The following is an 18,553-nucleotide window of genomic DNA, read 5'->3' as shown; positions in this document are numbered from 1 at the left end:
CAGCACAAATAAAACAAGTTTTGTTTATTTACATTCTACTTCTTTTAAAATGCATACTTTTCCAAAGTTGCTAAAGGCTTTTGAGTTTTCAAAAAACAACACACCAGTCAGTCTGATAGGTTTGTTTTTATGCAGTGCTTTTTAATGTACGGGGTACTCTCATTATGACTCAAGAAAACCACCATTTTATAATTCAAAAATAAATACAAATTAACAAAATGCTTAGAGGTATGCGTTCCCCCCAGAAAAAAAAGCACTGCGTTTATGGCATGAATATGGAACATAACGGAATTCTCAGTTGGGGACCAGTCTCATAACAAAATGAAAAAAAAAACACCTAATCACAATTTTATTTAAAAAAGGGCTCAAATCAGTGATCTTGACGCAGCACAGCTGCGTAATGCGCGAGAGCGCCTCAACGGGGCCGCGCGGAAGGATGAGAGGGTGGAAGGCGAGAGCGCACGCGCGCAGCGACCACCCACTCGCGTCTGTAGAACACTCCGCCCATCCCCTCAGGCGCATGCGCCCCTCAAGCCGTCGGCTACCGCCAGCTGAAGTTGATTGGAAGGGAGCCGGCGGCGCCGCAAAAAAAGGGAAAAGGGGGTCCGGCGGCAGTTCTCGCGAGACCTGTGGATCTATAAATGCAGGGAGGCGGGAAGGAGGCGGGCCCTTTTTCTCGCAGTGCGCGCTGGTGCTGCTGCGTTTGTCCATCCGTCCGCCCCACAGGTGCCCTCCGTCCTGTTCCGCCCCGTCCGCGCGGCTCCTGCGACTGACGTGACTTGAGGGGGAGGAAAGGTGATACCGACGACGACCGCGTTAGGTGGTGAGGGCGGCCAGCAGACAAGATGGAGGACAGCAGCATGGACATGGACAACATGGGCTCCCTCAGGCCGCAGACCTTCCTCTTCGGTAAAAAGGGCCCGCCCGCGTGAGGGAAAGACGAGGCGGGGGGTTATCTCCCCCCCACCCCTTTGGCGCATGCGCACGTCCTCTTTCCCACGCGGCTTCTCCTCGCCCCACGTTTCGAACGTCCCTCGCGCGCTCCGCGTTCCCCCCTCGCCCGCTTTTCATGGAGGGCGGGGCCGGGTCGAAGCGCCTGGAAGGAAGGAAGGTGGGGGGGGGGTTCTTCCCCACGTGGCTGGCGCTTCGCGGGCTCTTGCTTCGGGGGGGAATTAGGGGGCCCTCAGCCGCCCTGCTGTGTGTTTGGAAATGCGGCGGCTGCTTCCTTTGTCCTCCTTTCCCACCCCCTCCAACCTCCTCCCCGCTTAAATGGACGCCGTCTCCGCCGCTTTGGCACCGGGCCCACCAGTTCCTGGCGACGCTCCCCTCCCCCTTCCTCTCACGTGGCTGGAGGGGGAGGGGGAGTTGGATGAGGGGCCTTTTGGCTCCATGTCTCCCCCATGCGCCTCGCCACGTGGCCGCCCTGGAAGTTGGGGGGGGGGTCAGGTTCAAGAAGCAAATGCGACTTACACGGCTTCAAAAATAAAGCGGACCAGACAAATAGGGTAGGGAAAGAAAACACTACGATTGTTAATTAATTTTTCTGAGCCCGAGACGCTTCCCCGTGGAAATAACGCTTCCCTCTCTGCCGCCGGTGCTTTTTCAAGTTGACACAGGTCATTTCATGTCAGACCTATAGGCCTGCTGTTGGGGGGGGGGGAGAAAAAGCGCAGAGAGCTGCTGCAGAGGCTGGTATTGCAGTGTGGTACCAGCGGGGAGGGGAGAAAGAATGGCCTCGGATGGCCATGTGCTTCAGTAGGCGGAGCATGATAGCACCTTGCAAGATGAGGAGGAACCATGTAATCGCAAGATGGCAACTGTTCTTTGTAACCTGCAGGCATATAAGTAGAATCGTGCGCCGTGAAAAACTAATTGGTGCTCTAGAACGGCATGGCGTTTGTGTGCTTTTAACAAGAGGTGTAAGTGGAAGATCAGTGCTTATAAAGCTTTCCCCTGTATGTTTAAATGGTACTCAGGATTTTTTCTCTATTGGATCTGATCCCAACTTGTGGCTGATTGGATCTGATCCCAACTTGTGACAGCTATGAACACTGTAAACTTCCAAGGGTTTTTGTTTTTTGTAGATGTAGAAGTGAAGCAGATCTGTTCGGATTTGCATGTGGGACACACAAGGACACACAGACTGCAGTCTTTTGGGAGTAAGGCCCGTTCAGTGGGCGTTTTTTTTTAGTAGAAGTGTAAAAGATTGCATATTACATTTTCTCTGTTAGGCCTGTAAAGGGAGCTAAATATTCAAGCTATTTAATAGCAAACACATTGCTGCTTTTGCAGGTTGTGAACTAAAGGCAGACAAGGAGTATCATTTCAAGGTGAATGATGAAGAAAATGATCATCAGCTCTCTTTAAGAACGGTAAGTGCTGATTCTTGGAAAATACTGAAGAACTACTAGAACAAGTGCTGCAAAATAATTGCAGATTGTACTGATGCAAAACATTGTGGCAATTGCACCTGAAAAGTTCACTGATGTGGCCAGAATGGGTATTTGATGCAGCTATCTAGATACTGGCTTGATATGTTTTGGTACCACTATGCTGTGGTCATGCTTTCTGTGGCTTCACCTGAGGCTACCATGGAAGACCTGTTAAAATACCACTGCATGAAATACATAAGGTGGCTTAAATTATCATTCCTCTTCCAAAGACTGGCTTTCCTCAGGACCCCACCACCATTCACTTAATATGACAATTGTCAAAACTGGGGTGTTCTTGAGCATCTTGATTAAACTTGAAGTAACGAGTACACCTTTACGTTATGGCACCAACTGAGAATAAAGTAAGCTGCTCTGGTATACCATTCTGTGTTGGGTAGCTGTAGCACTAAGACTGTAAGCCTCAGCTGTTTTCCTTGTCAAACACTGTACCTTGTTCTACAGGTTAGCTTAGGGGCTGGTGCTAAAGATGAGTTGCATGTTGTTGAAGCAGAAGCATTGGACTACGAAGGCAAGCAGATTACTGTCACTCTGGCATCCTTGAAGATGTCAGTGCAGCCTACGGTAAGTTTTTCGCTTATCTATTAAAATTGGTGGGATGAAATCTAAATACAGTGGTACCTCAGTTTACATACGCTTCAGGTTACATAACACTTCAGGTTACAGACTCCGCTAACCCAGAAATAGTGCTTCAAGTTAAGAACTTTGCTTCAGAAAATCTTTCTCCGGCGGTGTGGCAGCAGCAGGAGGCCCCATTAGCTAAAGTGGTGCTTCAGGTTAAGAATAGTTTCAGTTTAAGAACGGATCTCCAGAACGAATTAAGTACTTAACCCGAGGTACCACTGTACTATATAACGATAGTCCCTTACACATTTTTTCTAGTTGTATTCTCACAGGATTTTGATTTTACAGTAGCTACGTAGTTGAAAACTAAAGTGGACACTTAAGAGCTCTTCATGCCTGTGCTGAAGGAAGGTTGAACATGTGACCTTGGCTCTTGCCTGTGGTTTAGTGTTGCATCTTAATTTGGTCAGCAAGTTTACTGGGTTACACGACTTAGCTTTCGTCTTTTTATTTTGTGTAGCGATGTCGGCTTATTGGACATTTTTATGGTAATCTAAATTTATTTCAGTGTTTGACATCTAGGAAGCAAAAACAAGAGAAAGACACTGTTAAAAACAGTCCCCCCCCCAATAGAATTTATTTGTTTAGGGAATAATTAATTAAAGCACCGTTAATGTTGTGTAAATGTTGGATGACATTCAGTATCACATGAGCAGACATCTCCTTCCTCTTCTTTCCATGGTAAGTGGGTCTCCCAACCCTTTAGAATGGATTTGGGGGTGGGGAAACCTCTGTCAACTCTGATCTGCAATTATGGTTGGATTTTACCCATTACGTTTAAACAAATGTGAAGCTTTACTCAACATACTAATGTGAGTATGCCTAAAGGACTATTAGAATTTTGAAATACCTGCCCAACCTTGCAGGTAGGTAACGTGTTTATTTGTTAAAACTACTAATTTTATGAAACAATGCATTTCTGGAAGTGAAAAAAATTCTATTATGGAAAAACTTCATCCTACATTACTGATTCTTTAAGTTACTTTGGGCTCTTTGAAAAAGCAGCCTAAGACATCTGAAGGCAGCCCTGTATTGGGAAATTTCAAATGTCTGATATTTTACAGTTTTTTATATACAGTGGTGCCTCGCAAGACGAAATTAATCCGTTCCGCGAGTCTCTTCGTCTTGCGGTTTTTTCGTCTTGCGAAGCACGGCTATTAGCAGCTATTAGCGGCTTTAAGAAAAAGGAAACAAACTCGCAAGAACTCGCAAGACGTTTCGTCTTCCGAAGCAAGCCCATAGGGAAATTCGTCTTGCGGAACAACTCAAAAAACGGAAAACTCTTTCGTCTAGCGAGTTTTTCGTCTTGCGAGGCATTCGTCTTGCGGGGCACCACTGTATGCTGTAAGCCGCTCAGAGTGGCTGGGGAAATCCAGCCAGATGGGCAGGTTATGAATAATAGTAGTAATAATAATAGTAGTAATAAATGCTCAAAGTGAAGTCATTTTAATTACATAGAATTAGAAACAGTAAATTTTTTTGTACCATGAAACTTTTTATTCCACTGTAACTGGCAGAAGCTACATTATAAAAATTATGCTTTGTAGTTGCAAGTAGAATTATTTAATGTTCTGTTTGCATGGGGAATAGACAAAGGCTTAGCAGATACAGCCAGCCTTGGTAGCCAAACATTTGTTTCTTGGTGCCAGCTTTGAAGTAGTCTTACCATTGCAGCTTCTTTAAAAAGTGCTATCATACAGTAGATAGATTCTTATTTCTGCTGAGATTCACATTGTTTTATCTGTATTAAGTGGCTTATGTTTTTAAAATGACTTCGTAATTTGAATCTATTGTACAGGAATAGGGACCCTTTTTCAGCCTAATGGTATTTATTTTACTTAAGGCATTTATATACACCCTTTAGCCAAAAAGACTCTCGGAGTGGCTTTCATTAGTACAAAGATGATCCCTAACCTCTGGCTGAGTCTGTAATGACATGATGACACAGTTGGAAAAAGGAACAGAAGAAGGCAAGAGGGGAAGACAAGGAGACGCAAGTTTTTTGTTACAGTTCTTACAGTGCAGTTACATAGGTCAGTTCATGCAGATTCTGGCTGTGTAGAGCAGCAGTAGCTCCTCACCGATGTCGGTGGCAGTTGTGACTGTCTTGCTCTTAAGGGCAGCTCTCTCCAGAAGCACACTTCTCCCCAGATCAGATCTGTGAGCAGAGCTAGTGACAAGCGTCCGGCACAGGAGGACACGGCAGCTCCTGCCATACGCTTCTTTTCTCAAACTGGTGTATTGATGGCTGTTAAAATCCTCACAGGCAACCTTTTTACGTATTAATTAATTAAATTTGTATGCCGGAGATCTCAGGGTGGTTTATAGGCGTGTGGACTGCATGTCAGTTGCAGGTGGGTCCAGAGGCAAAAGGGAGCAGAGCAAAAGATATGGCTCCTATCTCTACACAGCAGGCTGAACTGAATTCATGCAAGTATCCAAGATTCCTACCCCGCTCTTTGCCCAGGCAAGCAAGAACTTTATTACAGTTCAAGGACACATTGCAGCCTGGCACTTGAGGGTGCAGAGCAAGGCTTTTTAGGGGAGTGGCTTTGGGAAGAGAGGGTGTTATCTGGGGAGAGCACCATAAGCTAGATAAGAGAGGGTCTATGGGCCACATTTGGCCTCCTGTCCTGAGGTTTTCCACGTCTATCATGTTTTTATAGTCCGTAAGCTGCCTTCAGGACAGATCCTGAAGCTGAGGCTCCAATACTTTGGCCACCTTATGAGAAGAGAAGATTCCCTGGAAAAAACCCTGATGTTGGGAAAGATGGAGGGCACAAGGAGAAGGGGACAACAGAAGACGAGATGGTTGGATAGTGTTCTCGAAGCTACCAGCATGAGTCTGACCAAACTGCAGGAGGCAGTGGAAGACAGGAGTGCCTGGTGTGCTCTGGTCCATGGGGTCACGAAGAGTCAGACACGACTAAACGACTAAACAACAAGCTGTCTTAAGTGGGCTCCCCCCCCATGGCCTATTATTACCTTTGTAAAAAACAACAACCAGATACGCATTTATAAATACAGATAAAGTCGACAAAGTTACATAATTCAGGCTTTTGTTAGGTTGATAAACACAGGAAATGCCTTTATTGTGATTCGTTATACAACCTTTGGCATTATTTTTCTCTCAGTTTGTTAAAGAATATTCCCTCATTTAGGTTTTTGTACATTAGTTGTTTTGGTAGAAACCTTGTGAATAACGGGTTTTGGCTAGTCAGATGTCTGTTGCAATTTTCTGTCTTCCTCAGTTTTGAATGACGCATTTTTCAAGAAGTCAGTTCTGTAACACTTCAAAGGCTAAAGTTTTTTGTAGCTTGGCTGAAACTGCAGTTTCCTGGGCCATTAGCTCCATTAAATGCATAGGTTCAACTAAGAAAGGGCTTTCAGCCAGCTGAAATATGTTTAGCTTTTATAAAGCTCTATCATTTTAAATACTAGTCTGGACTCTACCAAAGAAAATGGGAAAGAGGTTCAGCTTTTACTTCATGCAGAACCCTAGACCACTTTTGCTGGTTTGAGTAAAGTTGTATGATAATCCAATGCCTTTTCTAGACCTGTTAGGAATTGTGAGTTATGTAGCTTGGCAATACTGTCTATATGATGCAAATATTTCAACTATGTACGTTTCCCCCCTTAAGGTTTCATTAGGTGGCTTTGAAATCACACCACCAGTAATTCTGAGGTTGAAAAGTGGCTCAGGACCAGTTTATGTCAGTGGTCAACATCTCGTAGGTAAGAAAGTGACCTCTCTTCTCTGTTTCACTTAATTTCTGTCTGAACACATAAATTTGGTAAAGTGAATGCATCTCTTGTGGCCTGCCATAAAGTTGAAATGTTGTGTGTAGTCTTACTTGACTTGTCCCATATCTTCAGCTTTAGAAGAAGAACCAGAATCTTCTGAAGATGAAGATGATGATAAGGTACTACACAACACAGCAAAAAGGCCTGCAGGTGTGACATTGGCTAAAGTTCCACAGGTAAGCTGATGGGGAGGGGGGAGAAATGGCTGCTTTGGAATTGATAGTGTGTCTGTAGGAATGGGTTTCCTCACACAAGCACCTGTGTTCTAGCTTGTATGGTTGGCAAGAGAAATTTTGCATAGGTCCTTGTGAATCTAGATTTAGGAATAAAATAAAACCAAATTTTGTATGTAAATTAGATGAAGCCTTATCATGTGTTATGTGTAAAAAAAGACCAAAAAGACTTTATTTTAAATTGGTTGCCACCCTTTTTGGATCGGTGGGTACATTTTGATTTTTAAGGGAGTGCTGTTGTGCCCTAGGAAGGAAGAATATAGAACTGAAAGGGGAAGGAAGGCATATTGTCACTTTCAACTTCCTTCTTCAGCTCTACATTTCAAGGAAGAAAAAGGTAATCATTCTCACGATTTCATAACTAAAGGGATAGTGGAGGAAACTCAGAGGCCTTCTAGGTGCCAGTGAAGACTTCAGCGGTGAATCCTACACTAGCAGGTCTAAACTTCGAATCAAAACATTGGGCATATTTGTAATCCCTTCCATTCGTTCTTTCTTTAAAAGAAAAAAGTAAAGCTGACAGAGGATGACGATGATGATGAAGACGACGACGATGAAGATGATGATGAGTATGTTACCTTTTGGAATATGTTCAATGTTTTTAACAATTTGCCAGTAAATGTCAGCTTCGCACCCAGAAAAATTGTCTTTTTCAAAAGTAGTTATTTAGATTGATCGGTTTTTGTTTTATTTATAAATATTTGTGAAGATACATGTGCCTTGTTAAAATGTTGCCATTAATGGCAAAATTTCGGTTTTTTAGTTGGATTTCCTACCCTGCTTTAAATTCAGAAAGGATCTCCAGAGCACCTTAAAAAGAACAGAATTAAATTAGGAATGCTTATACATGCTCTGAAATTGGCATTGCTCTGAGTTAGTGTGTGTCGCCCCCAACTCAGTTCACATTAAGTTGTAGTTGTTGTTTCCACTTCTGTTTAATCTCTTACTGGTATAATACAAGTTGGATGAGGGCCTTCAAAGATGCTTAAATTACCATGCTTTTGGGTGTTGATACTAATTGGAATTTTTAATTGTAGTGACGATGACGACATGGATGATGATGAGGAGGAAGAGAAGACTCCAGCAAAAAAAGTGAGTGATTATGTACAATTCAGAAATCACTTCACAACGTATAAATTTGTACTTACAGAAGGGATTATTAACATTTCTATAGGTTGTTTGTTTATGCTATTGGAATGATGTGGTTGAATATAAAGGTGAGCATGTCAAGTCTAAGTATTGTATCCCAACCCTCATAGCAAAGAAAACAGTATCTCATCTCACAATTCTCACAATTTGGTGACAATTGCTGAAAAAGAACCAAGCTATTTTTAACAGAATGATTTCTATCCCACTGAAATGATTGAGGTGATTTAAAAACATTAAAACAATTATTTTGTGAGTTCCCGTCTGCCATGTTGGTGCAAATAGTGCAAAAATTGCTATTTGCTATTGATTACATGTCAAAACCTCCTTATACCCTGTCACCAATTCAGAAGGGGGTTTCTTTTTAGTTGACTGGGTTTGTGTTTCTGCTACCTTTGTTGAGCTCCTGCTCTAGTAATCTAGTTGTAAATTTCACATATTTTGAATGCACAGAAGCATGCTTTCAAGCATGGGTTTGAATCAGTCTCTGAGGGTTAATAATTACTAGCTGGTTCATATGCAAACATTGCCTGTCCCTGTCTTAAGACTGGTACTGGCCAATACCCTTGTACGGTCTCTTCCCCAAAATGCTGGTTCTGAAACATTTTTTAGTCCTCTGTGTTTCAGCTCTGTGTCTTGGTGCTTCAGGGCAACAACAGTTGCATTGCCCAATTAAAAAGCAAACGTGTCTGAGCGTTTGAAGAGGGAGTGGGGTCTGAACTGGCCTAATCTTGAAAGGAAGCTTCTGAGTGAGGAAACTGAGGCTCCCTCTATTGCACAGTCCAGGATCAAGTGCTATTTGGCTCTTCCTCTCCTAGAACTGTCACATGTGGTATCCATAGTTCCTGAATCTATTTTATTTTTTCTCTCCCCATCGCCTTTTGTTTTCATTAATCAGCAAACGGTTGTTTAAGCACATTGGCAGGAGCAAGTTGCGGCACTATATTGACTCCTTTTCAAGGCCTGGGCTAGACTGGGAAGTTGACCAGCCTTGACTCAGTGAATCTGTGCTTATGCCTTTTGAGTTGAGAGCTTTGGGATTAGAAGAGAGTGTGAATGGCTCCCCTGTCATGGCACTTCCTGTTCTGTTCCCTTGGCCTGGGCTGTAAGCAAAATCCACTTGTCTAAGTGGGGACAGAAGATTCCCTTCCAGAGGGAAACGTAGCTTTTGCTTTGGGATAGATAGGTGGAAGTAGGAAGGTGCTTTTAAAATAAAGAATTTTTAAAAGTAAAATTTTAGTATGGAACAACTGCAGTAAATTGACTTAGATTATGTAAAGCTATCAGCCGGGATAGTATTTTCTTTTCACATTCAAGTAATAAGATCTTATTCTTTGGAGAAGTAAAATGATAAAAATCCCCTATTTTTATGTTACTTTACAGACCTGGGGCACTAGGTGGCACTGTGGTTTAAAGATTAAGTTGGATTAGATATTTTTCAGTTGTGGCTTTCACCTTCCATTAACAATTTATCTGAGCTCATTACATGTCTGTATAACTTATGAAAAATAATAGAAAAGATCTGAACAAGAGTTGGGGATTTTGTTAATATTTTTTAAAGATAGGATTTGTGATTTTTTGTGTTATGAGATTTAGAACCATTAAGGCTATTAAAATCAATTTAATTTGCATTACTGGGAATCTTAATTTAAAATTGTGAATCAAGGTAAAAATGAATTATGGCTACTAAGTTTTAATCAAGTATAACATTATTGGTTAAATACAAGTTAGTAGAGTCTAAGATAGTAGTTATTTTGTCTGTACCAGTTGCCAATTTTTACTTGTGTTCGTAGTGTGTTACTAATTAAGTTTGTAATGCATTCATGTTTCTTTCAGAAAAAATAAGGTGATCTCCAACTAAGTTGTGTTTAGTAGGCCCACTGAAATGAATGGACTTAAGTAATAAGTCAATTGATTTCAAAAGGTCTGTAGCACTGCAAAGTGTAATGTCAACCAAAAGTTTTACTTTTCTAGGTTATCACCACAACAGTGATTATTAACACTGAGCTTCAGTAAAGCAAATAATTTAATTAGACAGTGCCTATATGATATCGAGCTACAGAATAATCTGGCCATAAGGAATTTTTGTCCATGGTATGATTATTTTCCACCTAGTCATTTTGACACCCTATTTGCAAATGTGGTATTTGGCTAGTAGAGAATGGAATCTTTCGGCAGATTCACATAAAGTGGAGCACTGATAGATTCTTGCATTTATTCCTATTTTAGCCTGCCCGAGATTCTTCTGCAAAGAACACACCAAAATCAAACCAGAATGGGAAAGATTCCAAGCTGGGAACACCCAAGTCAAAAGTAGGTATAAATTCCTTAATACACTGGTATTCATAATTTGCCTGCAAATTTGTGGAATAATTGGGAATTATTTGAACATCTGTTCACTACAAACTTATGGAAGTTAGCTGTGGAATTTCAATACCTGGTTTAAAATAGCTCTCACGTGTAACAGGAGACAAAAACTAGAATTCACATTAATGTAGTTGATGAAATGACCATGTTTTTAGAAGGGCTGTATATCTGGACTTCTTGTACAAGCTAGACAGTTGTGGTTGTACACCTTGACACCTTTTACCCCTGTCTAGCAGATGCAACATTATATTGGCACAAGGGCATTTGCTACTTGGTTGTACACACCGTTTGCCTTATGCAGCAGAAAATAAATTGGTGTTAATAATCTGAATCCGAAACCAAAGCATATAGTATAAACACAAGGCATTGGGCACAGTGACCAGATAGTAAATACTATGTTGTCATATTGTTGAGAAATGTAATTAAGTTGCTCTGTTTTAGACTCCGGAGTCTCATAAAGAGAAGAAACCACAGAGTCCAAAAACACCAAAAACCTTCACCGTAGATGAGATGAAAGCAAAAATGCAGGCAAGCGTACAAAAGGTAAGTTTACTGGCTACCTGGCTAGTAGAGATTGCCTTACTGAAAATTTTAATTGCTGCTGAGCTCATAGTGGCAAGGAAGATGTAAATCCTTTGTTCAGGTACTGAATGTAAATTTTTTGATATGCTTGAATTTTAATATAAGTGGTGCAGAAGCCCTTTATATGGACTGCTTGGTGAATGTACCAAAATCTAATAGATATAAAATTGCAGGAAACTTGACGATCTGTTTTATAAGGAAAAAAAATGAGTTCTTGGGGGAAATAGCAATATGAAATACTTTTCGAAACTAACCACCTGTTCTAAGAACATAGGTGTTTAATTAGTCAACACGCACACAGTTATACCGTTGAGTATATTTATTAAAATGTTTAAAGGGTGAGACCCAACATAATATATGAAGGAAACTGCTTGTTTCTCCTTCCCATTGTATGCCTTCAAAATCTGATCCAATGGGTTTGGGGTTTCTGTCAAGCACATGGGGGGAACTTTGGGGGGAAGGGAGGCAAGTGAAACGCAAAATCCCATTGTACAAGTGGATTTCTGTTGTACAAGCAGGCAGACTGCGTGGCTTTGTTTTGGTCGTACAATTATTGCAAAGGTACCAATGATATAGGGGACGTGGGTGGCGCTGTGGGTTAAACCAAAAAGCCTAGGACTTGCCTATCAGAAGGTTGGCGGTTTGAGTCCCCGCGACGGGGTGAGCTCCCGTTGCTCGGTTCCTGCTCCTGTCAACCTAGCAGTTCGAAAGCACGTCAAACTGCAAGTAGATAAATAGGTATCGCTCCAAGGGGAAGGTAAACGGCGTTTCCGTGCACTGCTCTGGTTTGCCAGAAGCTGCTTAGTCATGCTGGCCACATGTACGCCGGCTCCCTCGGCCTATAGAGCGAGATGAGCGCCGCAACCCCAGAGTTGGCCATGACTATACCTAATGGTCAGGGGTCCCTTTATCTTTACCAGTGATATAAACAGACTACAGAGTGCTGCACACAAAGTGTATCTGTTTATCAGTTGGATAAATTGATGTGTGCTGGCGAGGAGGTGAAGTTGAATACTGAAACTGTCAGCATTGCAAATGAATGAAGGAAGGTTTTATTATCTGGACTTAAATATCACAAAGACCTCGGCATTAAGCGGAAATAAACATGCCTTGCAGAAAAAGCTCAAAAAAATAGTTTCTATAATGCATTTTAGTGGTAAATAACTACGCTAATCTGTTGCATGTTATCATTATACTCAAGCTATATACAGTCCTGCCCGGTTGAATACTGGGAACTGCTCGAGTAAATATGTACAGGCTGAAAATACCATAGTTGCTGTAGGTGCAAGATTAACAGTCCTGAACTTGCATGTTGCAGTCATGTCAGTAAATACAAACTTAATTTTGCAACTTGGGTTTGTTTGTGAGAAATCCACAAATTCTGATTCCGAACGTTTGAGTTTTGTATTCTTCAGAAGCTTTGTTTCATTAAGCTTCTCACTTCATGTTATCCCCTTGATTGTATCTGTACTTCTACATATACAGTTATTTCATTTCATGCAAAAAGATGGAGGAATCTAAGGCATGTGAAAAGCAACAGGATTCAGGCGAGTTGCTTGTTTCATTGTGCAGCCAAATGCTATAATCACAAGCACCACTACCCCAATTTCTGATTTCCCCCCCCCAACTGGGCAAAAAAAAATGCTGAGGAAAAAAATTCTCCCCTAGGCACTCAGATCTTACATTTCCCCTATTCCTGCAATCTCACTAGAACAAATGTTGTCCTGTGAACAGGAATTGACATGCTTTGTCTCTGATAGTAGCAAAGGTCCTCCAGAATGTTGCATGTGAATCAGAGTATCTTAAAATTTGTGTAGTAATTTATTTCCATGTACCACACAGGCTAAAAGTCTTTCAGTTCCTTGTGTCAATCTTATGTTTCACTGTTATTTTCTTTTTTGCAATAGGGAACTAGTTTGCCTAAGGTGGAGGCCAAGTTTGTGAATTACATTAAGAATTGTTTCAGGACAGAGGACCAGAAGGTAATGGAATCAATCAGGTCTTGATAAAATCGCTAGAATAAATTGTTGCCCCCTTTCCCAATCACTTTCCACACACTTTAGAGCTTCAGCTACAAGCAGTACTTGGACTAGATAAATGGAAGCTGTTTGTGGGAAAGGAAACATTTTTCTCCATTTTGATGGCCGGTGTCTCTTCACTTATAAACCCACAGGATTCTCTAGCCCCATTTTGACCAAGTAAAATGGTGTTGTGGTTTTCTACTGCTGAATTTGGCTAGCCTTCCCTTCAGTTTCCTTTTTGCAGGGAAGAACTACTGCGCTAGAACCTTTGGCAGTCTTGATGCTTTCCTTTCCCAAAGTCAACCAAATTACTGTGTGACAGCATGCCAGGAGGTGGTGGTGCTGGTATCAGGAAGCAAGCTGTATTGGGTTAGACCTGTAAATCTTAAATTTCACTATCAAAATTCCTTAAACAAAATTGTTATGCTTTTCTGCTTTCCCCCAAACACTTCAAAGCTGTCGGGAGGGAGAGGGGGGTGGAAATTGTGGCCCGTTGAAGGGAGAATGTTTGAAAGCAGCTAGTTCAGCTACTGAAGTGGATTTGGACATAAGGCAGGGCAGGCAGAGTTCAGACAGTATTTGCCTAGCTGAGACACACCCTTCCTTTTGCTTTCCTTTATTATGCTTTATAGGGTGTGAGCAGTCTTAAAAGGCAAAATATATTGGGTAATTTTAATCTTGGTGTACTGAGTGGTGTACTTGGTAAGCATTTTTTTATAAAATTAGCACAGACTTGGATTTCATATACACTTGTCCTGCTAACTGTACCTAGATGAAAGAAACTTTTAAGTGGAAAATTCCATGCCCATAAATACTTTATGCAGATCATTTATTGTTTTAAATAGCTTTTCTGGTGCTTAATGCAATTTGTACGCTAAAGGAAGATCAAGACGGAACTAACCTTTTTTTTATTTTTGATGTGTTTTAGGTTATTCAAGCACTCTGGCAGTGGAGGCAGACTCTGTGAGCAAGAAGTTAACAAATGACTCCTTTCAAAGTTTCAGTTCTGTGTGTATAACCATTAATATCTGGCTGTCCTTTTTATAAATGCTAAAGCTTTCCCTACAGAGTCTTGATTAATGTCGTCCAGAATGTTTTGCCAAGAATGTGTTGTCCAAAATGCCTGTTCGGTTTTTAAGACCAGGACTCCACCCTTTTAATTTCAAATATGTATGGAATGTTTTGATAATGCATAGTAGTGGTGGTCAAAAATGGAAATGGGGAAACTTAAATGTAAATGTGAAAATAAAGTTTAGTATTTTAAGTAGCTTTGCTGCTTTTTTTGTTGGATTGAGCTTTCCTCCCATACAGGTTGCAGTACACTCATACAAACAGGGCTCCTTAATCACATTTTCCCAAGAGCATGAGGTGTGGAATTCCTTTCAGAATGGTATTTTGACAGTTCCTGATCCTGCTGGTTTTATTTGTGTATTGTTGGCATCCGTCTGCCTTGAGAGACAATGAAGAGTGCACCTCTAGGGTTGAAGTCACAACTGCTGGAGGATCCCTGTTGCCTTTTCGATTCCCATGTTTTGGCAAGGGTTTTCTAAATTCTGTATTGAGCTGTATCCCAGTGAATGCCAAAACATCTTAGAAGCTGGCTAGGCCTCATGATGTGAACCAAGGAAGGGTAGGGGTTTTTTTTGAAGAAGAGTTTGGATTTGATATCCCATTTTATCACTACCCGAAGGAGTCTCAAAGCGGCTAACAATCTCCTTTCCCTTCCTCCCCCACAACAAACACTCTGTGAGGTGAAGTGGGGATGAGAGACTTCAAAGAAGTCTGACTAGCCCAAGGTCACCCAGCTGCATGTGGAGGAGCGGAGATGCGAACCCGGTTCACCAGATTACGAGACTACCGCTCTTAACCACTACACCACACTGGCTTTTGTTTGCAGCTCTCTTACATAGCACGGTCAATGTACATGTAGACCATAGTGGGTTTTTTTGGTGTGTGTGTGTGTAAATCCTTAAATGTTTGCTTAGGAGGTTGGATATCTGATGATATATCTGTATAGGCTTTTATGCACTCATCCATTCCTCTTTATCATATATTTGTAAAAGTGCCCCAAAGTCTTCCTGGCAAACTCTAAAACTTCTCATTCTGTGTTTCTTGTGCAAGGAGGCAAGACCCAAAAGAAAGAAACTGCAAAGGTTTTATTTTGGACTGTAGGGACAATGTAGAACTTGAATGAAAATGCAGAACATCTCTTAAGATAATAACTTGTACAGAGTGTTTCGGTAAGCAGAAAGTACGATTGGGAGTTGAAGGGAGAAGGAGATGCCTGGCTGTGCCTTTCTCCAAGTGTCTCAAGTTCATGCTCAACTGCAGCCAGAGTGGAATATGTAATGGACATCTCTTAATGGAGGAAATGGGGTCAGTTACAGTTGATCTAGTACAGTCAACTTGTCTGACCAAAACTGCCAGATGGTGGAGGCTACAGTGACTGAGCAATTCCATGTGACAACCTAATTGTGACCATAGTCTAGTGCTTCTTGCTTTGGGAGCAAATTTAGATTGTCTTTGGTGGTGGACTGAAGGCATCAAATTAACTTCCTGGAAGCAGTATTTTCACAAAAGGAAGTCTGTTCTTTTTACTGAACCAAACTTCTGCAGAGCTCAGTGCTGGCTAGTCCCTCTTGAAAATATGCTCACGGCGCTCTACCCAGCTATGGATCTTTGAAACCTCTGCCACTCGTGCAATCCCTGACTGTCTTGTAAAAAACATCATTTGATTTACTCGTGAGTGCTCCAGTTCCAGCCTTGTCCCTTTCCAAAATCCTGCATTTCGTTCCTCTGGTTTTCTGTTTCCCTGCCCTCATGGCATGTAGTCCTCTGGGCTGTTTCTGGTTTTGTTTTTTGTCCCCTTAGGTTTGCTCTATATTTGTATAGTTTGAATTCCTCCAACTGTGCTGATACCATTGTAACAGAAACAGAACCACGAGAAACAAAATTCTCAGTATTGTACTCAACAGCTGAGTTTGTTAATACGTTCTGAAGCTTTAGTCAGAGTAGGGAATCATGTGGTATCAATTTATGTTTATGTGAACTTAGCTGCAGGAACTCATGCCCTTGCCCCCAGCCCATTTAGTTACAATGAGGTAGGTTGGTGGAGAGGTCATGGTTGGACCATGGTCACCCCGTGCATTGATGTGGTTGAGTGGTGACTTGAAGCCACATCTCTGGGGCTAGTTGAAGCAAACAGGTACAGTCATACCTCGAGTTGGATGCGCTTTGGGTTGAGCGTGTTCCAGTTGCGCTCTGCGGCAACCCGGAAGTAACAGATCCCGTTCGCATCCGGAGGTACCACTGTGTTACCACCATGAGAGCTACACAAAGACCAATTGGTTAGCCTCTTTTAATGTAGACCAAGCAATGGCAACTATTATCAGGTTGGCCCTTCATAACGTAAAGTGTTGTTTTATCACCCTTTTCAGAAATACAAAGCGGGCAGATGATATCTGTATTAAAAACACTGGGAAGAGCTCACAGAATGGAAATAAATGGAAAATCCCATGACGTTAACATGGGAAGACAATAGTGCTCTTGGGGTGACAAGATCACTGCAATGGGGTTTTTTGAGGGGTGGGGTAGAATATATCAGTTCAGTACATCTTGAGGTGTCACTCGAGCATGTAGTTCAACACCATTAGGATGGCCTATCCTTCACTGGCTGAAGTGAGCACTCTCAGTTGCACAGTACTTTTCTCCAAAGGAAATTCCCAAAACAGGTGTATGCAGGGGGAGGGGAGGGAATTACTCATGCTGCCCAAAAGAATATCACAGTGGGGCTCTTTCCAATAATCCCAAACACAAATGTTGGAGATGTGTACAGTCCTAGTCTCTGGGTATAAAGGTAAAGGTACCCCTGCCCGTACGGGCCATTCTTGACAGACCCTAGGGTTGTGCGCCCATCTCACTTAAGAGGCCGGGGGCCAGCGCTGTCCGGAGACACTTTCCGGGTCACGTGGCCAGCGTGACAAAGCTGCATCTGGCGAGCCAGCGCAGCACACGGAAACACCGTTTACCTTCCCGCCAGTAAGCGGTCCCTATTTATCTACTTGCACCCGGGGGTGCTTTCGAACTGCTAGGTTGGCAGGCGCTGGGACCGAACAACGGGAGCGCACCCCGCCGCGGGGATTCGAACCGCCAACCTTTAGATCAGCAAGCCCTAGGCGCTGAGGCTTTTACCCACAGCGCCACCCGTGTCCCGGTGTCTCTGGGTATAGGGCATTATATAAATTCAACAAATGATGATAATAGAAGCTGTAACCCAAATACAGCTATGAAGAGTCCAAACTAGTTTTTACCCACATTCGTTCAGAAGGTTCCTGAGAACTTGAATCTGATAATACTGGAGCCCCTGGTTGTTTCTATCTGTGTGGGATGTAAATCAGTTATGCTAGAGCTATCTGCCGTGCTTCCCTCAAGTACTATATCATTCTTGAAAACAGCAGGAGATTGCAATAGGAAAATATTTTGAGTGCTCCACTTTTTTGATTATGGGTTTTCCCTTGTGAAACACTAATGGTTTTAGAAAGAAAAACCTAAGAAAATATAGAAAGGGCCAGGGAGGGAGTTGGGGGGGGGAGTTTTTAAAGGAATACATGTGACCTCATTACAAAATGGAAAACTCCCTTTCCCCACATTCATTGAGTTACTTAGTTGACGTTGACCACAATCTCATCAATTTGTTGATGGAACATGCCACTTAGTAAATTAGTACTGTCTGAAAAACCTTAATTGTAAGTCCACAAGGGGATGAGGTTAATCTAAGGTCCCACCTCTTGAATGTCAAGTTACAACAATAAAAGGAACTACAAGAAATGGGCAGATCCACATATAATCATGTGGGAAATTGTATTGTTTGACGTCACTAATGGGTAATGATTCTAAAGACAGAAGGTAGCTGTGAATAACCCCTTGAAAGGATATGTGGATTTTGCTTGCTAGTAGAAAAGCAGTTTAAAAACACTGATAGTAAATATAGAGGCAAATTTATTCTTTTCTGGCTGTAAGTGATATAGAGGCTAATCACTTTGGATTAAAAAATAAAATCAAGCAAAATCGTATTTTGCTTTTTGGTAGCAGAAGGGCTCTGTCAAAAGAAGGCTTTTGATCCAGTTGAAAATTCCACTCATGGAAGGAGGCAAATTTTGGTTGATTCCTGTGTCCCTGATTTGTGCCACCCTCTAGCAGATTTTCAGAAGCTGCAAGAGGCTACAAGGAAGAATGATTGAAATTTGCTTCCTTTGCCCTCAGCTGGCGGGACAAGGGTTGTATTCAATGTAGTGCTGAGCAAAACATCGCCCTTCCACACCATAAA

General features: G+C 42.0%; 1 protein-coding gene across 1 annotated transcript; it reads left to right on the top strand.

Annotated features, from left to right (window-relative positions):
- The first annotated feature begins 649 nt into the window (after positions 1–649).
- On the top strand, positions 650–14,491 carry NPM1 (nucleophosmin 1). The gene is made up of 11 exons (XM_053380696.1): positions 650–909; positions 2,293–2,372; positions 2,895–3,014; positions 6,716–6,809; positions 6,951–7,054; positions 7,616–7,680; positions 8,149–8,203; positions 10,487–10,570; positions 11,066–11,167; positions 13,114–13,188; positions 14,156–14,491. The coding sequence occupies exons 1-11, from the start codon at positions 846–848 to the stop codon at positions 14,192–14,194; spliced, it is 882 nt and encodes a 293-aa protein (XP_053236671.1). The 5' UTR covers positions 650–845; the 3' UTR covers positions 14,195–14,491.
- Positions 14,492–18,553: the final 4,062 nt, after the last annotated feature.

Source organism: Podarcis raffonei, chromosome 3, assembly GCF_027172205.1.
Source record: "Podarcis raffonei isolate rPodRaf1 chromosome 3, rPodRaf1.pri, whole genome shotgun sequence".
NCBI lineage: Eukaryota > Metazoa > Chordata > Lepidosauria > Squamata > Lacertidae > Podarcis > Podarcis raffonei.
Note: the sequence above shows the minus strand (reverse complement) of the source record. Positions and strands in the feature narration are given on the sequence as shown.